The following is a 22036-nucleotide window of genomic DNA, read 5'->3' as shown; positions in this document are numbered from 1 at the left end:
GAGATGAAAGAGTATAGTTCTCTGAGGTTCACAATGGTATAAAAGACCTAAGGATGCTTTATCTGTTTGTGATTTTGGTTGTTTTAAAGGTCCCTTCCAGCCCAAACTATTCTGTGATTCTCTGATTCTATGATTACTAAAGGAAAAGACAGCATATTGCAGAGATGTGATTGAGGAAAACATTATGCACTTGAAGTACCTCTACAAATAAAGAAACTCCTTGCTTAATCTTAGAGATGAGGTGAAAGAAGCTGAAGCTTTTGGTAGCTGGGGATAGAAACTAGAAAGAGGGAAGTAAGTAAGTAGGGAAATAATTCTTTTTAAAAAAATATTTTCTGAAATGCCTAATCTTAAAAACACAGTGTGACAAGTGGCATTATAGACTATATATATTTTACAATCTAGTTTCTTATTGAAGGATAATTCTACAATAATTTATAGAAGAAATCTAATTATATTACTGGGAATTGGGAAAAAAAACCTTTCTCAGAGGTAATTTTCTGTGCTTTAAAAAATACATTATTCATATTCTTTGTTTTAGCATACCTATTACCTCTTTGATGAAAGAGTATAGTTCTCTGAGGTTCACAATGGTATAAAAGACCTAAGGATGCTTTATCTGTTTGTGATTCTTTGGTTGTTTTTTTTTTTTGAAGGTAGTAAAACCAGTTGATATATTTGATGAGTTCTTGCTGTAAAATAGTACTAAAAAATTAGGAGAGATAAATAATAGTACATGTTAAGACTAGAAACTTCATTATACAGTGTGACTCATCTATGCTGATGATATTGCAAGGCAGCAATAATATTTTTCTAATGGTTTGTCTACATTTTTTTTAAAATGTCTGTTACACATCATATTATCTAGCCAAAATATAACTAGAGCCAAAATGGCTAGGCTTTAAGGCATTTTCTTGATCCTCAGCTCAATAGTATGCCAGCCCTAACATAAAATACACCAGCCTGAAGGCTGCTGTAAGTTATATTATCTTCCACCAGTACAAAGGGACTTCTTCAGCAGTTGGACATCTTGAAAATATAGGGAAACTCTAGTCAGTCCCTCCACATTGCCTGTAGGGCTATGTAAATCCTTGTTACCAAAAGATTACCCCTCTACAGATGACCTTTTGGTAGCCAAATGTAATAGCATTAATACTATTTTATATTATGTGGAATAAGGTTTCCAATTTCTCTTTTAGTAAAAAGTCCATCTCCATAAATACGATGAATACAGAGTTTTACAGAAGTGGAAAATAGACCTATTTAGCCAGAAAATTAGTGGTAGCCTTAATGCTGATTATTTGCTCTGACTGTAAGTGTACTGCTCCTGTTAGCAAACTCAGATGCCACTTCTCATAGAAGATTGCAACCAAAATAAGTAATGGCCAGAATGGTATCAGAAAACCCATGACTGCATCCCTGTACTTTCTGCTGTTATATTAGAAAGGTGAATTGTTCCTGAAAATGTGACACAAAGATAAGAAGATCTGTTAGCCATATCTTTTATATAATTCCACTGAGGCTGGGGATAAAGCAGGATTAAGGTTTCTTGTTATGTGGTCCCTAATAAATATGATGGTTGAAGTAAGGAAACAAATAATAGAAAAGGTGTTTAAGACTAACATTATATTAAATATATTAGAGATATTTTCTAGATGATAATTCATCTGAATTTATGTGATTCTAAGATTTATTGCTTGATTTTATGATGATCTTGTGTTTAGACTGTGGTAGTTAACAATATATGGATTCAAGTTATGATGTAATTTAGCTATTTGAACCTTCTCATCTTTCTACTTTTACTTCTTTTCCTTCTGTTTGAACTAACCAGTTGAATGGTGGACTATTTCTCTAGAATATACAACACATTATAGAGAGGAGTATATAAATACGTGAAATTTCAAGAGGGAAATCACAGATCACAAATCATAGGCACTCTGCAGTCAAGAAAAAACTTTACATAATTCAAAGTTTGTACTCTTTCTTCTTCACTGAAGGAAGTATCTCTGTTCTGAAGAACACGTAAGAACATGAAAGACTTAAAGCACTTCTTAAAGATAATAATGTGTTTACATACTGCTCTGTTTAAAATTTATTTAAGTATATATATATGTAAGTGCTTCCAGAATCCTTTCCAGAATCTGGGGTTTAGGTTTATTGCTTTGTGGCACGTTACACCTACACAGCCAGACGTAATGTAAATTGGTCTAGAGGTTAAACTCTCAGAAAATTTTCCCATACATTTACAATAAAAGAGACAACTGAAAGAAAAATAATCTCATGACATTAACATGATGGTTGATGAAGCTTTTAGCATCTACAGGATTTTGCTATTGTACTCATCTGTAATATAATTACTACCTTTGATTTTAAAAGATGAAGAAATCCTTTGTAATAGTGCAGTAAAAATGTGTATTATGTGTAAAATACTGTATCAGCCATCACAATGATATCTTAATGATAACCTCTTTAGATTGGGAGGACACTTTTCATAGTCACTGCGTTAAATGGATGTATTACTGATAATTAGGAGTATTACAACAGTAAGTCTTTTTCACTGAAGTATTTTTATTTTTTCTTTATCAATGTGAAGCAAAGGAATGGACAAAGGTTCTGTCTTCACAAAAGGCATTTGTGTTCCTTATTCTTTTTTTTTTCCTTTCATTATCACTTGGAGTTTTTATGTGGGCTATGATTGCTCTACCAGTCTCGCCTCCTTTCAAGTCTGTAACATTCAAGTAACATAACAAATAATGGTTGTTTATACTTCATTTTGCTTTTTATTTTCCTTCCAGGTGCTGGACTAAACAATGGCCAGTGGCATTCTGTATCCTTCTCTGCCAAAAGGAATCATATCAGTGTAATAGTGGACAATGATGTGACCTCATCTGCTCATGCCTCCATACCTCTGCAAATTTATTCAGGAGATCCTTTCTACTTTGGAGGTGAAATATGTTGTTTATTTATGCTAGCAATATCCCACAGTTAAACATCAATTTTTCCTGACATATCTAATCAAATGGTGAGAATTATTTGGCTTGCCTCAAGTCTTCTTTGCCTAGCTAGGATATCTCTCAAAGGATCTAGTTTTCAGGTGCTGCTATGATGTTTCTGAGTTTGTGTTTCTTTAAAATTTTATAATGTTGGGTAGAACAAATTACCACCCTAAATTCTTGGTCACTTTTTAGAACATAGTTTTCTGATATCATGCTCTGATAATTGAATATATTTGGGCTGACAATCAGACAGACACAAAAAGGTCTCTCTTGTTGCACGCTTATTGTGTTGCTAAATCAATTTTTTGTGAGAAACTTCCACTGGGATGACTTCAAGTTTTCACCTTAAGCGAATGCTTACTTACTTGTGCAAATATCCTCTTTACATGATACACACTCTTAACTTTTTTTTTTTTACCATAGTGACACAACTTTCCTATGTTTGGAGAATATAACTTGTGCCTATTAACTGTGTTTAGATATCTTCATTTTCCTAGGAATATCATCAATTATCTATCACCAAGTGATTTTTTCATTAACCACATATATTGTAACTGATAGAGTTGAGCAGGTTGTTATGTCTAAATCAGTTGGGAATGGACTACATAACAGCATCTCAATGCATTATTCCACACTAGCCTAATGCTTCATCTCTTAGTAGCTTAGGAATTCATGACTGAACTATTTATTAAAAATTCTCAGATTTCTGAGAAAATTGAAAAATGAATACAAACCCCTAAATGAGTATGGACCAGTTCCCTGGAAGCAATATGTTGTAAATAAATTGCATGCTCACAAGCAGACCATAAATATAGGAACTGCTACATAAGCATCCATGTGACTTTTCACATCTGGCATCTAGCATTCTCTACTAAAGATACCCCTTGACCCAGCTGATAATCAGAGAAAGATACAGAATATTGGCCTTGAATAGACAGAAAACTTTTTTTTTTCCCCTTCTATGTTGCTTCAGGTTCCTACATCTCTGATTAGGTGATTTGCACCGTTGCAGGATTGATGGCACAGGTGAACAGATCAGGAGGGGTGTAGGCAGTTGCAAAAAGCATATCCAATTAAGTTGCACAAAGACATTTCTATTTTGGGGGTGGAGGGGACATATTAATTCCAAGAAACATTGAAAGTACTAACTGCATATCCACCCCTCAGCTTTTCTGATTTCAGCTTTATAGCTGAAATCAGCAGCTTGTGCATGTTGTACAAACTTGAGGAAAACTAGTAGAAGGTTTCTGAGTTTAGAAAACTGTTTATTAAAATTTTATGTCATATACCACTGTCAAAATGTAGACAATGCATTTTAAATTTCTTTCTAAGTTTATATGAAAATTTACTGTGTTTCTATATGTTGGTTGTTAAAACATGAATATTAGCCTTCCAGGAGGGGTGTCCTGGGGACATGGTGGTTAGTTTGCTTGGTTTAATGAATACAAAGTATGCAAGAAATGTGTATGCTTAGCTGGGAAAATGTGTAATAAACATGAGAATATTTTAGCATTATGTCAGCACAATTTCTAGTCATGCTATCATCAAGGGTATACTAACTGTCTCAGTTCTTGGAATAATAACTCATTGCAACTATAAGGGCAAAAAGAGATTATTTAATATTGCAATAAACACATAAGGTAAATTTCATTACTAAAGGATTTCTTCCTATCTTTAATATCTGGCCCACAATTATAAGGAATCCCAATTTCATTAATATTAATGATGCTGCCTTTTCTCTCACAGAACTAGAAGACAAATTTTAAAAGACAAACACCAAGAAAAAAATCTGATACACAATTTTGTAGAATAACTAAGTGTAAAATATATAAACTTTTCTGCCTTCTCTGGCTTTTTTTTTTTTTTATATGAACTCCACTGGAAGCATCTCATTCTCAAATGAGTGTCAGATTTTTCACCAGAAATGACAGAATTTATTTTACCATTTTATTGTAGAATGCTGTAAAGAATGTGGTTAGACCTGTAATTGATTTGTCTAACTGTGTGCTGTGCTGAAAAGTTACTGTGCTCCTATTTGGACTTTTGCAAGTCCACAGATCTGTTGTTCTTAAAGCAACATATAAAGTAGATAATAAAACTTCCTTTAGAAAGCTAGTAACAGTTTTGAACAGTTTGGTTCCTCACCAGAGTAAAACACACTGAGAATTTATTTACTTTTTTCATTTCAGTTTTAGTTAATTTTCTATTGTATACTTCTTAAAACATATCTATACTATTTATATTGTTGTACACTCATTTGAATAGATTAACTAGTTTCCACTGTCATTTTGCTTTCCTGCATAGTAAACCTCTGCACTGTCTTTACAGGACTTCAGAAAGTACCCATTAGCTCTGTGGAATAGAGAAGTGTCTTAAAAGTCACTGCTTCCTAACATCATGAAACAAGAAGGTCTTTGAATGCTGTGAACCAGAATGCAATATTGTTTGACTAAGATCAAAGAACGGCCCTTGTGCATCATTCCAGAAGCAATATTACCCTTTGGAAGAAAGCCAAAGAAAAAACATTTAGGCTTATTTTGTCATGCAGTGTTCAGTTGCTGCTGGGAAAACTGCTCAATGGACATGGTTTAAATCAAATCAGGATCAACGCAATTTATTGATTTATTAACAATGTTTAATTAATTGACAATCAGTGAACAAAACATTTCAGGATCAGTAACACAATAGACAAACCACAATATTAGATACTTACAGAATGTTATTCATAGGTTGGGTAGGACATCCAGACATGTCTAGTCCAACCCTGTGTTTTAAACAAGTCTGATTAGATCAGGATGTACTGGGCTGTGACCACTCAAACCTTGAACAGCTCCAAGAATGGAAATCTCATAACTCCTCTGGGCATAACTGTTCTCATATTGACCACCCTCATGGTAAAAACACTTGTTGCTAATGTCTGATCAGAATTTGCCATTTTTTACTTTTGTCCTTTGCTTCTTGTCCCATCACTGTGCACTTCTGGAAAAAGTCTGGCTCCATCTTCTCTGTATTGTCTTATCAGATAACTTTACCTTCTCTTCTTAAGACTGAACAGGCCCAGCTCTCTCAGCCTCCTCTCATACACCCTGTGCATTCAGATCCTTGACCATCTTGGAGGCCTCCATTGGACTCTTTCCAGGATGTCAATGTGTTTCCTGTACTGGGGAGCCCAGAACTACAGCACTCCAGATGTAGTCTCCCAAGTGCCACATAAAGGGAAGGACCACCGCCCCAGATCTGCTGGCTACGCTCTTAATAATACAGCCCAGAATGCTATTTGCCTTCTGTGCTGCAAGGGTGCATTCCTGGCTCATGGTCCACCTGTTGGCCACCAGGACCCCAGGCCTTTCCCTATAGATCTATGCAGTTATCCTCCAGCTTGGATAGTTGCATGGACTTGTTCCATCTCAGATTAAAGACCTTAAACTTGTTCTTACTGAACTTCATGGCATTCCTGTCAGCTTATTTCTCCAGCCCGCCCAGGTCCCTCTGAGTTGCAGCCCTGCTCTCCAACATTTGACCCCTGCCCTCAATTTGGTATCAGTCACAGGCTTGCTGAAAGTGCACTCTGTCTCGTCATCCAGGTCATTAATGAAGACATTAAACAGCATAGCTCTTGGTACCAATCGCTGAAGGACCCTTTGTTCACTGACCATCAGCTGGACTTTGCATCACCAGTTGTCCACTTATTCCACCCATATCTCATCAATCTGGTGATAGGGAGACTATAGAAAACTATTAGGGACATTACAAGGTATGCAATGCTCACTGCTCGCCCTTTGTCCACAGTGCCCATCACCTCAGCAAAGAAAACAAAGAGTTTGGTCAGGCATGATTTAGTCTTAAAACTAAAGTTACCCAGTTACCTTCCTGTCCTTCACATGTTTAGAAATGGCTTCTGAGAGGATTTGCTCCATGAACTTGCCAGGGACTGCAGTAAGGTTGACTGGCCTCTAGTTTCCTGTGCCCTCCTTCTTGCCTTTCTTGAAGATAAGTGTAACATCTGCCTTTTCCAGTCATCAAGAAGCTCACCAAATTGCCAAGACCTTTTGGGGATTAAAATGATAATGGCTTCACAATGACAATGGCAATTGTTGCAATGACATTGACCAGCTCCTGCAGCACCCTTAGGTGCCCCTTGGACTCTTTCTTCCTTTATTGTGGGTACTGCTTCCCTTCTTCATACTCTGCTAGGACATGGGAAGCCTAAGGATTAGTTTTGCCAGTGAAGACTGAAGAAAAGATGCCTTTCACAAATCAGTTCTTCTCAAGACCCTTGTCACTAGATCCCCTGCCCCATGGAGCAGTGCACCCATAATCTCCTTAGCCTTCCTTTTGCTACTGTTGTACCTATAGAAACCTTTTTGTTGCACTTCACCTTCCTTGATAGTTTTAACTCCACCTGAGGTCTGCATTTCCTAACTGAATTCCTAGACATGCAAGTAACGTCTTTGTATTCCCCTCCAAATTGCATGTCCCTGCTTCCACCTTTTTTGTACTTTCTTTTTGTGTTTGCACTCACTCAGGAGCTCCATGTTTATGTTTGCAAGCCTTCTGCCACACTTGCTTAACTATTTTGATATCACTATGGACTTTTCTTATGCTCCAAAGAGTTTTTTGTTGAAAAATATCCATCCCTTTTGCTCTCCAAGGCAATTTCCAATGGGATCCTCAAAACATGTCCTGAGCAGACCAACACTGGCTCTTTTGAAGTCCAGGGTTGTAATTCTGCTTTTTCCCTTGCTCTCTTCTCTGTGGATAATAAACTCCACAGCCTCATGTTTCCTGTAACCAAGACTGTCCTTGACCTTCACAGTTTCAACCATTTCTTTCTTGTCTACAAGTAGCAGGTCCAACAGAGCATCTCTCCTAGTGGAGTCATTGATGACCTGCATCAAGAAATTGTCTTCAGTACTTTCCAGAATCTTCTGGACAGCTTGATAAATTAAAATCACTGTACTTAGTAACTAATTTTTGTCTTACTTGACTTCAGTTGTGACTTAAAACTCATCCAAATCATGTGCACCTTGTATTGTAACCTAACATTTTGTGACTAAGGTCAGTCAGTCAATCTGTTCACATCTTGATTCCATTCATTGCTTTGGAACTGCTGCTTGGGTTATCCCTTACCCAAATTTTTAGTGATGCTTTTGCATATGCTTTAAAAACAGTAAGACTGCACAGAAGTATTTCTTTACAGTTGCACCACCATGCCTAATCAGAAGAGCTTCTGGCGAAAGTCTTCCACCCACAAAGTTTGCAACACCTGGACATTATTAAAGTTCAGTCTACTTTTGGAATATATAAATTTTTCAATAAAATATTATTTTAAGCTCCAGGTTTTATGCTTCTTTCAGGCTGCCCTAGCAGTGGAAACATTTCTGAATGTAATACCTCATTTGGTGGCTTTCAAGGATGCATGCGACTCATTTCCATTGGTAACAAAGCAGTGGATATGATCTCAGTTCAGCAAAATGTTTTTGGCAATTTCAGTGACCTTCAGATAGATTTATGTGGCATTATAGACAGGTAAGAAAATAATATTTACTCATTTATTTACTTATTTGAATGTCTTGTTTCCAATACTTACTTGATGACAAAGAACAGAACGCTTACAAAATGGCATGCTGCTTCTTTTGTAAGAATTCAAAAGTCTAGAATAAATGCAGTATACATAGCAGAGCAGTGCAAATAAAATTAGAGTAACTGGGGTTAAAATTATTTGATGTTTCTGACAAATCTTAAATATCTTACTCTCTTTTCAAAGAAAGAATATAGACACAAACCCCCTCCTATGACATGTAGTACTATTCACCCTTTGAAATGCTATGTTCTTTATAACTTATTGCCAGTTCCTATATTCTACCCATCCAGAAACGCAGTAGTTAATATTCATCACAGTGAGTGAGCAATCTTTTTTAGGCTGTGGTCAAAACTATTCTCATAACTTGCAGTAGATGGTATTAACAGCTATCTAAAAGAGAGTGACTAGTTGAAGTGGCTCCCTCTGCAGGGAGGAAAGACTATATACCTTCCCTGAAATAGATCAAAATTCTTGATGGAAAGACATTGCTGGAGTTTAGTGTGGAGAAGGCAGAGGATGAGCCAAAAGGGGTGTTGCAGCACAGCAGAGGCTGCTGAGAAGAGAGGGAGCAGACACACAAAGGGCAATGGGAGGAGAAGTTTTCTGCTGTAGACTCAGGAGAATGCAGTTACAGGTATCTGTACAAAGTCTGCTTTAATCCAGAAATGGTTGCCTTGGACCAAGCTGAAAGGCTGTACTGAAATGACACAACAGACAGGGGAAAGATGTGCTTGTAAACACTTCTTCCCCACACCCTAAATTTCTAGTCCTCAAAAATTGCCGTTTGGTCTAAAAAAGTCTGCCCTTTGAATTACAAGACTTAAAAATTGCTCTCTTTGGGGAAAATAGTGTAGGCAGAGATCTGCTTCAAGACCAGAGCCAATTTTAGGTTCAGTCACACAGATATATTTCTGTGACCTGCTTTCCATTCATAGATATAACACAGTGTACATCTATCAAGGTTATTTTGAAGAAATTCACAATGCCTTGTAAGTCAAAGACAAAAATAATACTAGTTCTTTACCTAATTGTTCATAAAAGTTTATGGAGAGAAACCTCCAAAAGGAAGCTAAAAAATCTGTGTACAATGTGTTCCTTTTAATTAGGTTGTAATGTGTATTCTCACTAATGTGTCTACATCTATCATGTTTTAAGAACATATACAGTTGCATATATATCATTCTTTGTGCTAATTTTTCCCTTACTGAGTTAATCCTGACTTTGCAGTAGGCAGTAAGTGTGATAGACATATGACAAAACAGAGTCTGGCCTCAGTCAAAACTTTACCATATAACTTGTTAGGGATTTGTATTTGGGATGCAGCATACATTTACGTTTCTTTCTAGCTTTCTCGCACCCTACTCCCTTCTACTCATTTTCTCATTTTCAAACTTCTTTTACTGTCTCCTTCCTCTCCTCTCTGATAGACCTCATGACAATTCCTTCCATCTTCTAAAGCACTGTGTCACTGTTGTTTTTTCAACTCTGGAATTGAACTTACTCCACTTCCATTACGCTGCTTGCTTTTTTTGTTTGTAGCAAAGAGACAGAATCAGGAACAGAATCAGGTCAAAAGAATGTAATGTGAGGATCGGCATATTCTTTAGTCAAACACATTAAAGGAGATCTAAGCAAGATTGTGAGTGGAAAAGATCACCAAATTGGCTCATAATATAAATAATGTCAATTTCTGTCTCCGATTTACCATGGATTTTTCAATGTGCAGTGTAACTGGGGACCTCTCAAAATGCTCATCTCAGAGCTGTGATTTAGGAACAATCTCTTCCTCCATGAATGCAGAGATGTTTTATCTAAATTTTTAAAGGAAGATGGTACATTTTTACATGTAGTGATTCCAGTTCCTTTCAGCTTTTGAACGGCCATAGTATGTAAGTGTATACATACGGGTTTTTAAAAAGAAGTTTGTGTGTATAAATATGTATAAAGTCACTCTGTGAATCTTAGTATATAGAAATCCAACATTATTTACAGTATTCCAAATGTCATAACATTTGTCTCTCATTCAGTGCAAGCTCTGTTTATTCAGAACTGCACCCTACCCTTTTGATTGCTTTTTTGTTGCTTTTAAGCACTGTGTCAAAGGGGTTAGATTTATATATAAACCTTCCTCATATTTTTATCTTGCTGAATTTTTGTAGCATATGAACATGGTTATCATCCTTATTTTATGTTAATACCACTGCCATCTGGTTTTTTTTTCACAATGAACTTGTGTAAGCCACTTAAGCTTCCCAGTCACAGTCTTTTTCAAAGTGTTTTTATTACTTTCTGGCACTGTATTAACTCTTTTTTTTTAGTTTATGTTACTCTCATAGTTCATCAAAATTATGTGTGGTTTTCCATGATCAATACTAAAGGGAAAAAAAAAAGTCTTTATGGAAGGTTTTTGGTTGGTTGGTTTTGTTTTCTCTAAAATTTGCTAGTGTTAATTCATATCTTCTTACATCTTGACAATTACATTTTTCTTGGACTAGGTCTGCCACGTTTAGTTTTCAGCTCTCAACTTGCTTACCATATGTCTTCCTAACTTATCAAAATAGACATTTAATTTACCCATTTTCATCAATTTCATTACACTCATTATCTTTTATTTCAAAATAGACTGTTTTTAAAAAGCTTTCTTGGTCTTGTGCTAGCTTGCTCCAGAGACTGTTTCTTTCTGGTTTTCTCACACAGTCTCATTCCATTTGATATCTGCAGCTCATCATCTGGAGCAAACTTCATGTTTCTCTTTATCAAACTAATTCTACATCTCACCATAAATCCCAGTTGATAAGATACATTCTTCTTTGTCAACATTAAAATTGCTTACATGTGTTAAACAATTTCTAATAGGTAGCTTGTATCATCTTGTGCACCATATTGTCTGAGAAAAAATATTTTCTTCCTACAATGATTTCTACATGTCTTTGGTTGCCCTAACCTAAAGTAATCAGCATTTTTGCCATTGTGCTCCTGATGGTAGATATCCCCCCTACAGCTGAGGGCAAACAAACCACTTCTTTGTCCTGGAGTCTTTATGGGAGTCTTTGCATCTCCAATTCCAAATAGTGAAGCATTACCTAAATTCTGGAGTTACTGATGGCTTTTGTAGTAGAAACAATGGACCACTAAATGTAATAGTTTTACATGTTTAAATTACATGAACACAAATAAAAATTATTGTTTGTATAGCAATCTGAATTTATTTGCAATAGTAAATAAACTGAAAATAATTATATTGAGTCCATTCTTTATCTCATCTATATATATACACACATTAAACATATATGAACGTATATTCTCATATTATATAAACATATGTGTTCATTCTATATAAACATATAGAGGATTCTTTATCAAATACAATCTTTTCACTGACAGATGGTTGGTTAGTTATTCATTTATTCATTGGGATATAATTTATTAACTTGTTCTTTTTAAACAAACAAAAAAAAGTTTACCTTTGCCATTTTTCTATTTTCTATTTTCTCCGTTCCATAAACCTTCCAGTTCCTCCTCCTATGCTTAAATTATTATGACTCTTTCCAGTCATTGCTCTTCCCATGCTCCTTCATTTAGCCTTTTCATTGTATAATATCTTTATATTGTTCCATTGCTCATATACCTCTTGGGCAGGCAAATAATTCTCTTCATATATTTCTCCTTAATACCTTTTCTTTCAGCTCCTTTATCAATATATATTGGTTTAATAACTACTATACATAAACCATTGACAAAATAACTTTGAAGGACACAGTGTCATTCTAAATGCCTTACAAAGTTAGCACATTTAGTCTCTGAGGAGAGAGTACCAGATGAATCTGTCATAATTACATCAAGCCCTACACAGAAACATACGATTGCCTACCAGGAGTTACTGCCTTTGCTGTCCTGGCAGCAGTGTATTGTACAAAAAACAGAATAAATGGTTTTATATATATAGAAAAAAAAAAAAAGACACTGACACTGGGAGAGTTTTAAAATATTTTTATCTTTTTTTTTTTTTTTAATTGAAGACCGAAGAAAGAAAAATAATGAAAATTGCAGGAGTTAGTTATTATTTTCAAAATACCTTTTAGCCATAGTTTGGAACCATGATAAGAAGATAGTGCACAAAAAATGTATTTAGCATATAATTGGCATATGAAGTTCTTATTTTTTCCCTTTCCTTTTCCTTCTTATCAAAAGTATATTCATGTTCTGGATCAGTGTTCTCCTTTGAATATTAGCTTATGATTATTATTAGCCCACTGCCTTGGTTTTAAATCATGTATCATTTTCAGATGTCATACAATTAAAAGCATATTATCAAGTAATATGTGGAAAACGTTTAATCAGCTGGTTTTTTTTCTGGTTTAAGCAGGCATGGCGATGAATCCAAAAATTACCTTTTACAGAAGAAATATTAGAAATACTTTTTTTAATATTAGAAATATTTTTGTTAGAAGATGATTTTCTTCAGAGAAAGCACTGTTCTAAATCTTGCTTTGGGTAGAGTCGCAGCATAGAATGTAATTATAACTTCACTTTGATGTAGCTAGTGGCTACTTTCTATCACACATTCTGAAACAGTAGCAAGATGTAAAATTTGATGTTAAATGATTTAAATTATACCCTAAATTTTTTTCACTTCTATTAAAGTTGGTTCAAGTGTCATCAATTTCATCTAAGCTTTTCATTTTATGAACACTATTAGGAAGGCTAATTAATATGGACAGGGAGTCAATACAAGTAAAGACCATGTAAATCACTTGCAATTTTGGGATAATGATGTCTTTATCAAAAAGGAATAAGACAAGAAAAACTATGCCTGAAATACATGCAAGCAGAGCAGCTGTCAGAGGATGCACTGAAAGTCCTGAATGGCAGTTACGCTAGAGGAGATATATATTTATAATAACTGATGACTAGTCATACCCATAGAAAGCAAAATTAGGCATTTGTTGTAAGAATTATTACTAGGCACATTTATACAATCCCTTCAAACAAAATATATAATATCAAAGTAATTGTAAGCGCGGTAACTAAAGTTCATTTTTATGTTCCAAACCAGAACTCATTGAGCCATATATCATCTACAGACTTGTCTTAGAAATACATTCTGTAAGTGAGATAATAGATACAAGATGAGCTCTTTCACTGGCAAAAATGTTACTTATTTCCTTGAAAATAGGTGACCTATATCACTTTACTTTGCCTACACTTTACCTGCTGCTACTTTTTTTTTTTTTCTCCTTCCCTTCTCTGAAAACCTCTGCTTATCCTTGTTTATAAACATTAAAGGAAGGCAAAATTATTTGAGAGTGAAGAGTGAATGTACAAAGGCCCTGAATTATTCATAGGACAGATGTGTGAACTGCTGGACTTTCTACAATCCTAATTTAATACCCTCCTAAGATTTCTTGAATTAATTAAAAGGTATTTTAAGATCCTGTGAATATTAGTGGGCCTGTTTTCTTTTTCCTGTGGTTAATGTCAATAAGAAAGCCTTTTTATACTTTTTGACCTGTATCGCATACGCATGCATATACACATACACTCACTGCAATTAGAATGTTAACTAATTTCTAAGGTGAAAAGCTAGTAAATAATTGGTTAATGTGTGCCACTCTATTTCAATGTATTTTCAGTTGTGTTTATAACAAAGATAAATTTTCTTTTTTTTATCTCTTGCAATATTTTATACTTAGGTACAGTGCTGCAGTCTTAACCATTAAGCAGTTACAGGCAAATTTTCTTTGCTGTCAACCATTGTAAATCCAGAAGAAAGCCAGCAAAATTCTTCAGGTTTCTGCTCATATCACCAGAATGAAAACTGGCTTTACTGGTAGTTACCTCTTGTGATGGAACTGACATACTGAATATTTTACTCTTTCTAGAATAGAAAGTAACCACGATTTTAGAATAAGAAATAGGTCTCAGGTACTATGGTCAGTTTTATTTGTTATGTGATCCTTTTAAAAATTTTCTATTATTTTTAGAAGAACAGAAAGAAATCTGTTGCGATGCTGCTTTGTTGTGACACATCTTGTTGAAGAAATCCTATCAGTTGCAAAACTTGCCAGTGAATTATCAGCATGTAAATCTTTCATTGGTTTATCAATCTGCATTGAATTGCAGATAGTTGAATGGTAATAAGTAACAATTATGTATCTTACACTTTATTTCTGTTCTTACAGGCTTATTGCATAATTAATATATTTATTATAGGCAATAGGAATAGCGGGGAAGATGAAGGGAAATTATCTTAATTTTCTAGTAATTATATTGACGTCTTCCCCAATGAGCTTGAAGACTTCCTTCATATTATTATACTTCTTTTCCATGATTTTGCATCCCTTGATAAGTACAAGTGACGTGTAGCAAAAGTGCTCTTTGTTTTTCTTTTTAGGTGTTTACCTAATTACTGTGAACATGGTGGTGAATGCTCACAGTCCTGGAACAGCTTCTACTGCAACTGTGCTAATACTGGTTACAAGGGAGCTACTTGCCACTATCGTAAGTCTAAGATGTTTTCTGACTATGCTTTTATTTCTGATTGAATTTTTTCACCACAAAAATATACATTTGTATTGATCATTCATATTAGAAGATTTTTCAGTCATGTAAATATTAATAAGTTAGTTCAAGGAAAGATCTTGAGAATTCAAAATATATAACAGCAAAAACTCATTGAAAGTTCTAATGTTTATCTGTTTCTGTTTCACATTTTTTGTAATTTACATGAGGTGGTCAGTAATATCCTCTTCCATCCATATAATTCCGCTTTCTGAATCAGCAAATCATTTAGAAATGTGTTTAATTCATCTTTTTTCATCACAACATTTTTTTTTTTTTCCTGAGACAATGGGACTACATTCATGTGCAAAAGTAATCACAAGCTAAGCCCTAAACACGTGTTTATGTAGTTTGCTGAATCAGGGAGTAGATTAGGAGAAATTTTTAAAAAAACTAATTGAAAATAACAACTAATTTCACAGGAGATGCTCTACATTTGTACTTCTTTAAGCATGTTCTGGGAAGCAGAATAAATCATTACTCTGGCCTTCATTATATGCTTCTTATAACTAGAAATCCTTATGAAACTTTACAGATAATTTTAAAAAATTCCAAAGACTGCCCTAAAGATCAGATAAATAATTCTGTCCTTATAAATTGTACTTATAAAATCTATACAAACGTTGTTGGCAGATTTTCTGAAAAGAACTTATGTCTACACACATGGGATTTTTTGAGAAATCAGTGATTTGAGAAGACTGACTATTAAATCTCACTTGTACAGAGTCAATAACAGTGATGACTTTTCCTGTAATGCCTTAATTGTAAAAAACACAGTGGCGTAAATAACGATTTTAATAAAATTTGTGTAACAAGGAAAGGATGACAATAATACAGAAACTTTTGAATACCACAGTTTATCATATAAAACTATGACAAGCCCAAAGTGAATATGGAGGTGATTTGATTCATTATAATTTGAAAAATCATATGTTGAATCAACTGATGATGTCTATGAGGACAGATGGAGGGCATGGTTTCCTAATGATTAGGACTCCATGAGAGATGTAATAATATGATAAGAGTTATTGAATTTTTATTCACTGTCAAAACTACATATAAAAGCCTTCTGGGATGTTTGTTTGTGATTAATAAAATACTGTATCTATGGATATAAAAAGGAAGACTCTTAGTACTTGATTTTAGTGATTTTAATAATGATTTCAAATCAAGAACCTAGGATAATTTTTGGCCATGTTAACACACTTCTGTGTAATTTCAAAAGAAAAAAATGCCCCTGGAATTCTCAAAGAAACACTCTTTTTGTTATAAACCTAGAAATAAGACCATAAAATTCAATTTGAAAATTATATAAATTGTGCATTCTGAATATTTCATAGAGTAAGCAATCTGTTTATCTTTTTGATAGGTGTTGCCATATAATGCCAATAACCATCAGGCAAAAAATACAGAGATCACACTCTTCCAAAAGCTAGCTTCTTTTTAAAAAACAGCACCTCTTTTGGATTATTGTACTAGTACTTTATGGCTTTTTTTTTTAATTTAAATAACTGAATTTATATAGATCAACATCTTCTAGACCGTGAATAATTATTATGGAGTTATGTTTTTGTTTCTATAGCACTCATAACTTTTTTTTTCTGAATCTAACGGCTCTTTCTTTTTGCAGAGTGTTTTCAAGTTTTGATAATAACTGATAGAGCACACAGTCTACATGTGAAAAGAAAGACCAGAACAGTATGACTGCTCGATAGAAATACAATGGTTAAAGGAGAAGTTAGGCTAATGTGGTCTAGCTGTGGCATTATCATCAGTGGTTCCTGTCTGTTTAAGTACAGAGGTGGAGTCATAAGTCCTTTTTCTCAGGTTTTTGATTATAAAGAAGTCATCACAGAATTTTCTTTAGGCCTTGACTGATATAAAGTATACATGACATCGGACTGAGGAGCTCTCATTTTGTCTTTGCTTATTTAGTTCTTATATTGCAGTCTCTGACAAGTTATTTGCCCTTCTGTTTAAAAGGGGAAGAAAAGAAGTGTGAAAGCCAAAAAATGCCAGGAGACAGTCAGAATACCTAGAAACACTGCCTACCTTCTGTCATATGTAATAACAACAACAGCAAAAATCTGGTTGAGGTAGTTAGTGTTTGTTTCCACAAAATCAGATTACCAGGGTCTAAGTAATACCCTTGGCATTCACATTATTTGGCAGTTTTTACAACCATTTACTAACCCACATTTCACAGTTTCTTCCCTGAAGTTTCCAGCTTGAAATATGGAAGAAAATTCTTGAAAATGTCCCTTGTGATCTCCCTGATAAATAAAACCAAATGTGCTTTACAAAATCAAATGAAAGTATAGTTTTGGTTATGCGATTTCTTCTGTATTCTTTAGTAGCGAACACACACACGCAACTTTTTTTCCCCATTGACAGGCTCCACGCACTTTTTTTTAATTCGCTGAATAAAACGTAAAATTATGCCATTACATTTGTGATGGAATGTGTTCTTTTACAGCCATCTATGAGCAATCATGTGAAGCCTATAAGCACAGAGGGAACACTTCAGGCTTTTACAATATTGATTCAGATGGAAGTGGCCCCTTGGGACCGTTTCTTGTATACTGTAATATGACAGGTGAGGTGATAAACTTCCTTAACTCACAGCTGGGTCTGTATGCATGCTCATTATATTGAAACATGAGTTATCAAGTAAGAAGCCTCTGTAGCTCGTAAGTTTAATGTATACATGCACAACAAAATGAAGGTGACTCCTTAGCTCAGAATATTGGGCAAAGAATTAGGCAGAGAAATTAGAATAATAACAGCATTCAGGCTGTGAAGCTAACACTGCATTCCTGTTGTTCTTTGCATAAATGGGACATGTGTTCCATATGGAGACAATGTCATACTAGTTCATTTTTGGGGAGCAGCTTTCTTTTCATTGAAGTTACAGCCTCTTGAGGACATTTAAGGAAATGAGAAATAAGCTATGTTTCATGAGGAAATTACTGATTTTTCCCAGTAACCTTCTGAAAAATTGTAATTCAGAACTGGCCTTTGTTACGAGGAATATAGGCATTAAGCTTAATTTTTCAAACTGCAAGTAGATCTTTTGGAGAATGCAAATGCAACCAGTGGGACTCTTGCAGCCTCACTTTCAAGCACACTGCCTCCTCTTCTGCACCCAGTTCTTTGAATCTGACCATTTATATCACTAGAAGTTTTAGATATCAGATTTTGTTGTCAGTCTTCTTTTTAACAAACCAGTTGATTTTGTCTATGTATGCCTATTGGTATATGTCCTTTCAAGAAAGCTTACATTTAAATAGCTTTTTGAAAATATTGTTTTATTTGTGGCTGTTTCCTTTTCTCTTTATTTAGCCTCTATTTATTTGAATTGCTTTCCAGCTAAAATGATGAAAATACTTTACTGTTTTGTGACAAAAATATATTTTTACACAGTTATAACTTTTTAAAAGACTACATGAATAAGCTATAGTTGAATTTGGTTTAGGTATGTCCTTAGGTAAGTGTTGAGAACTTGACTTAGAAACTTTGTCAGAAGGTTTTGATGTTGTAAACAATTTGTTGTCACGTCTGTATCTTGAGAAACTGACAGGACTCTGTCAGTGGCATTGGTTGATTTTCACAGAGACCTAAAGAATACTTATACGTGTTGAAATAATAGAATTCTTATCATTTGAATCAGTCTGTGCAATTTAACTAGTCTCACCATGTCAGCTCCTGACTTTGACTTCTACAGCAAACTGCTACCTCATGGTGGGCACACTTCAGGTTGGCACAGGCCCTTAAAAAGAAATATCCTAGTGTCCTATGAGACTAAAAGAGACCAAAGAATCATGGCAGAAAGATGACAATTTTTTTAAGTGGGCATAACCCTCCAAGGTACAGTGTAGTGTCTGATTTATCCTTGTGTGTCCATGAACAGCTGTTACTGTTTTCCTCAGTCACTCCTTATTCACCACATTAAGCAAACCTCATTGATCAGTTCTTCATCTCGAGATGCAGCCTGACAGGATGAATCTTCTATATTTGTTTTGTTCCCAGTTTCCTCGTGACTGGTATTCCCTTTTCCCACCAGAGGCAGGGAAGGCAGATGCCCACATTTCTTACAGCACTGCCTTGTCTTTGACATTCATGGGGTTCTATTTTTAGGCAGCTGGGAGGGAGGTGCCTTTCCCTGGTTTTATTCTTGGAGGTCAGTTTCAGAATGAAAAGCCTACAGTCCAACACTGCCAGTTAAGATGACCAAACTTTGCAGTGACTTGCTTTTCTTTTTCTTTGTAAATTTGGGAGTGTGACAATGAGTCTGATAGCTGACCTGCTTGTCTTAATTTTTATGTTCAGCGTAGCCTTTAGATATATTTGTGTCTGTGTGTACGTGCATGTACAAAAACAAATCTGTTTTCTATATTTCCAGCCATCTGCTTTTTGACACCATTAACATGTACTTAATAAAATTTTATAATTTGACCAAAAAACGGTAAGCAATGATAAAAAAGTTGCATAAATAGACTCCTTTTAATATAACATTTTTTTAATAGGCATCTCACCTTGATATTTCCTTTAAGTTTTCTGATGAATACTTGTCCTTTAATGGACCATAAGTTCTTTCCTCTTCATAAATATAACGTCAGCCATGTTTGACCTGTAAAAAGCTAATGAAATAAAATACAACTCTATTAAATAGTTAGAAATATTACTATTAGAATGTCAGAAATATTATCATCAATACTACAAGTTAGAAAAAAATAAAATAATATGTCTCATATCTACTCAAATTACATTGGCCATTAAGATATGAGAATACAGTGAACATGAATCTAAACTTGACTTGACTGACACAGACGGGCTTTAACTGGGAGCCTGCTCACCCCTACATTAAAGTCGATTTTAGTCATGGGGGTCAGACTGTTACAGTCTTTGCAAGTGAAGGTTGAAACAGAATAAGCTCAGTGTTTCCCTATTCATAGGTGAGGGGGCTTGGCAAAAGTACAAAACAGCAGAATCACATAAGCCTTTATCAGCCACCAATATTTAGGGCAATTTATATTTCGAAGAACATGGAGGGAGTAATCTGTACTCCCAAGCAGAGTGTCTGATATTACATTTCCTTGTATGCAAACTACAGGACAGAGTGACCAATGCATTCCTGTGCTGTGGTGCCAGCCACTTTCATCCTTCCTGTGTCTCAGTGTACAGAAAAATTATTTTTCTAGTCTCAAAGTAAATACATAGTACTTAGCCTATGGCTAGTAGCTTTTAAAGTAATACCTTCATATAAATATTGTAACATCAGTTTTAGTTCTTGATCTGTGTGGGTTTGCATTGTAGTAAGTTTTTACAATTAAAAATGCTTTCCATAATTGCTGTAGAAAGTTAAAATAAGACTTTTAATGAAAGAATATATGTGAAGTATCAATATAACTGGAAAGTTATTGAACTGCTTTTTTGCTTAGTGTAAGCAGCATGGCTCCAAGTTGGAGAAAGTCTGTTTCACAGCACACTGCACATCTTAGCATATACCTTTTATAAATGTGCAATATATTGTTTATTATTCAACCATTTGAATTATATGTATATTTATATACAAGTCTTTTCTGCTCTTATTACAAGAGCATTACTTCGGAACATATTTTTCTAGAAATAATGTTTGGAGTATTGAATATTTACTAGTGATTCATGGAAAACAAAATCTTGCAGACACAATTCAATTGCTTCTGGAATAAATATTTTGGCAATATTTTGCATGCCCCTGGTTTACATGAATCACAAGGCCTGTCTACACAATGCAATGAAGTACGTCGCTTCCTTACCCAGCAGTACTGAGCTAAAAGTCGACTTAAGAGCAGTACATATTTTTTAGGGAAATGCAGCTCTCAGTTCTGAACTAGTACTTCATCATATTATAGCACCAAGTCAAGTGGGCATACCATGGTCGTTGCCATAAATTAATATTTCGTCAGGTGTTTGGAAGCAACTTTCTATTGAACTTTGGAAGCTGTGATTCTTAGTCCTTGACTACATACAGGTTTTGAATAGTACTTCAAATAATGACTACTATTTGATTTTAGATGGCTAGAATAACTCACCTTCATGTAATCTGAGTTTTATAGTAAATACAGAATTTGCAAGCTACTTTTGCTTCTTTGTATAATAGAAAAAAGTTGTAGGTAATTTTCTCATACAGAATAAATTAATTCAAATTATAGTGATATATGTAATGTAGCTAGAATCTAGGATAGAATTTAATGCTATTTTATAAACAATTTAAGCCTGGGAAAAGTAACAATAGTAAGTACTATTTCTTTCTATTCTTTCATTGCAATTTACCAAGTAAACTATATCTTATTCCAGAGACAATTATTTAGGTGTCATCACTTACTGTTTTCTTATTCAATAATCATAACAAGCTGAATACCTGTTACAGTCATGGTATGATAATCTACTTGTAAATAGAAACAATGATTAATTGTTCTCATTTTTGCTCAGTGATTTATGTCTCTGTTTTATGCGCCCAAAAGCACTTTTTGTGATCAAAGAAGTCACCTTAAAGTTTGGTTGATTTCATCATACATTCCTTTTCCATTACCAACTTATACGACTACTTTTCATTCTTTATTACTTTTCACATGTGTTTTGAAAGATGCAACATGGACAATTATACAGCATAACAACACCAACCTAACCAGAGTCAAAAGTGCTAATCGAGAGAATCCCCACACTGTGTTTTTCAAGTACTCTGCCAGCCTAGACCAGCTTCAGGCTACAATTAACCACGCAGAGCACTGTGAACAGGAGCTTGCTTACCACTGCAAAAAGTCGAGGCTTTTAGATAAGCCAGGTAAGTAAAGCAGACAAATTTTATTATGTTGCATAGTGCATTTTATTTTACTGGCTACTAGAGGTATTT

General features: G+C 34.6%; 1 protein-coding gene across 1 annotated transcript in view; it reads left to right on the top strand.

Annotated features, from left to right (window-relative positions):
• The window catches only part of LOC103893554 (contactin-associated protein-like 4), a 203461-nt gene that overhangs the window by 131100 nt on the left and 50325 nt on the right, over positions 1 to 22036 (top strand). The window contains exons 9-14 of the mRNA XM_019470308.1: positions 2796 to 2945; positions 8354 to 8525; positions 14975 to 15081; positions 17618 to 17737; positions 18665 to 18667; positions 21770 to 21967. Coding sequence (XP_019325853.1) covers positions 2796 to 2945; positions 8354 to 8525; positions 14975 to 15081; positions 17618 to 17737; positions 18665 to 18667; positions 21770 to 21967 — 750 coding nt within the window. The remainder of the gene's footprint in view (positions 1 to 2795; positions 2946 to 8353; positions 8526 to 14974; positions 15082 to 17617; positions 17738 to 18664; positions 18668 to 21769; positions 21968 to 22036) is intronic.

Source organism: Aptenodytes forsteri, unplaced genomic scaffold (genome assembly GCF_000699145.1).
Source record: "Aptenodytes forsteri isolate BGI_AS27 unplaced genomic scaffold, ASM69914v1 Scaffold42, whole genome shotgun sequence".
NCBI lineage: Eukaryota > Metazoa > Chordata > Aves > Sphenisciformes > Spheniscidae > Aptenodytes > Aptenodytes forsteri.
The sequence above is the reverse complement of the archived record's forward strand: the minus strand, read 5'-3'. Positions and strand labels throughout refer to the sequence as shown.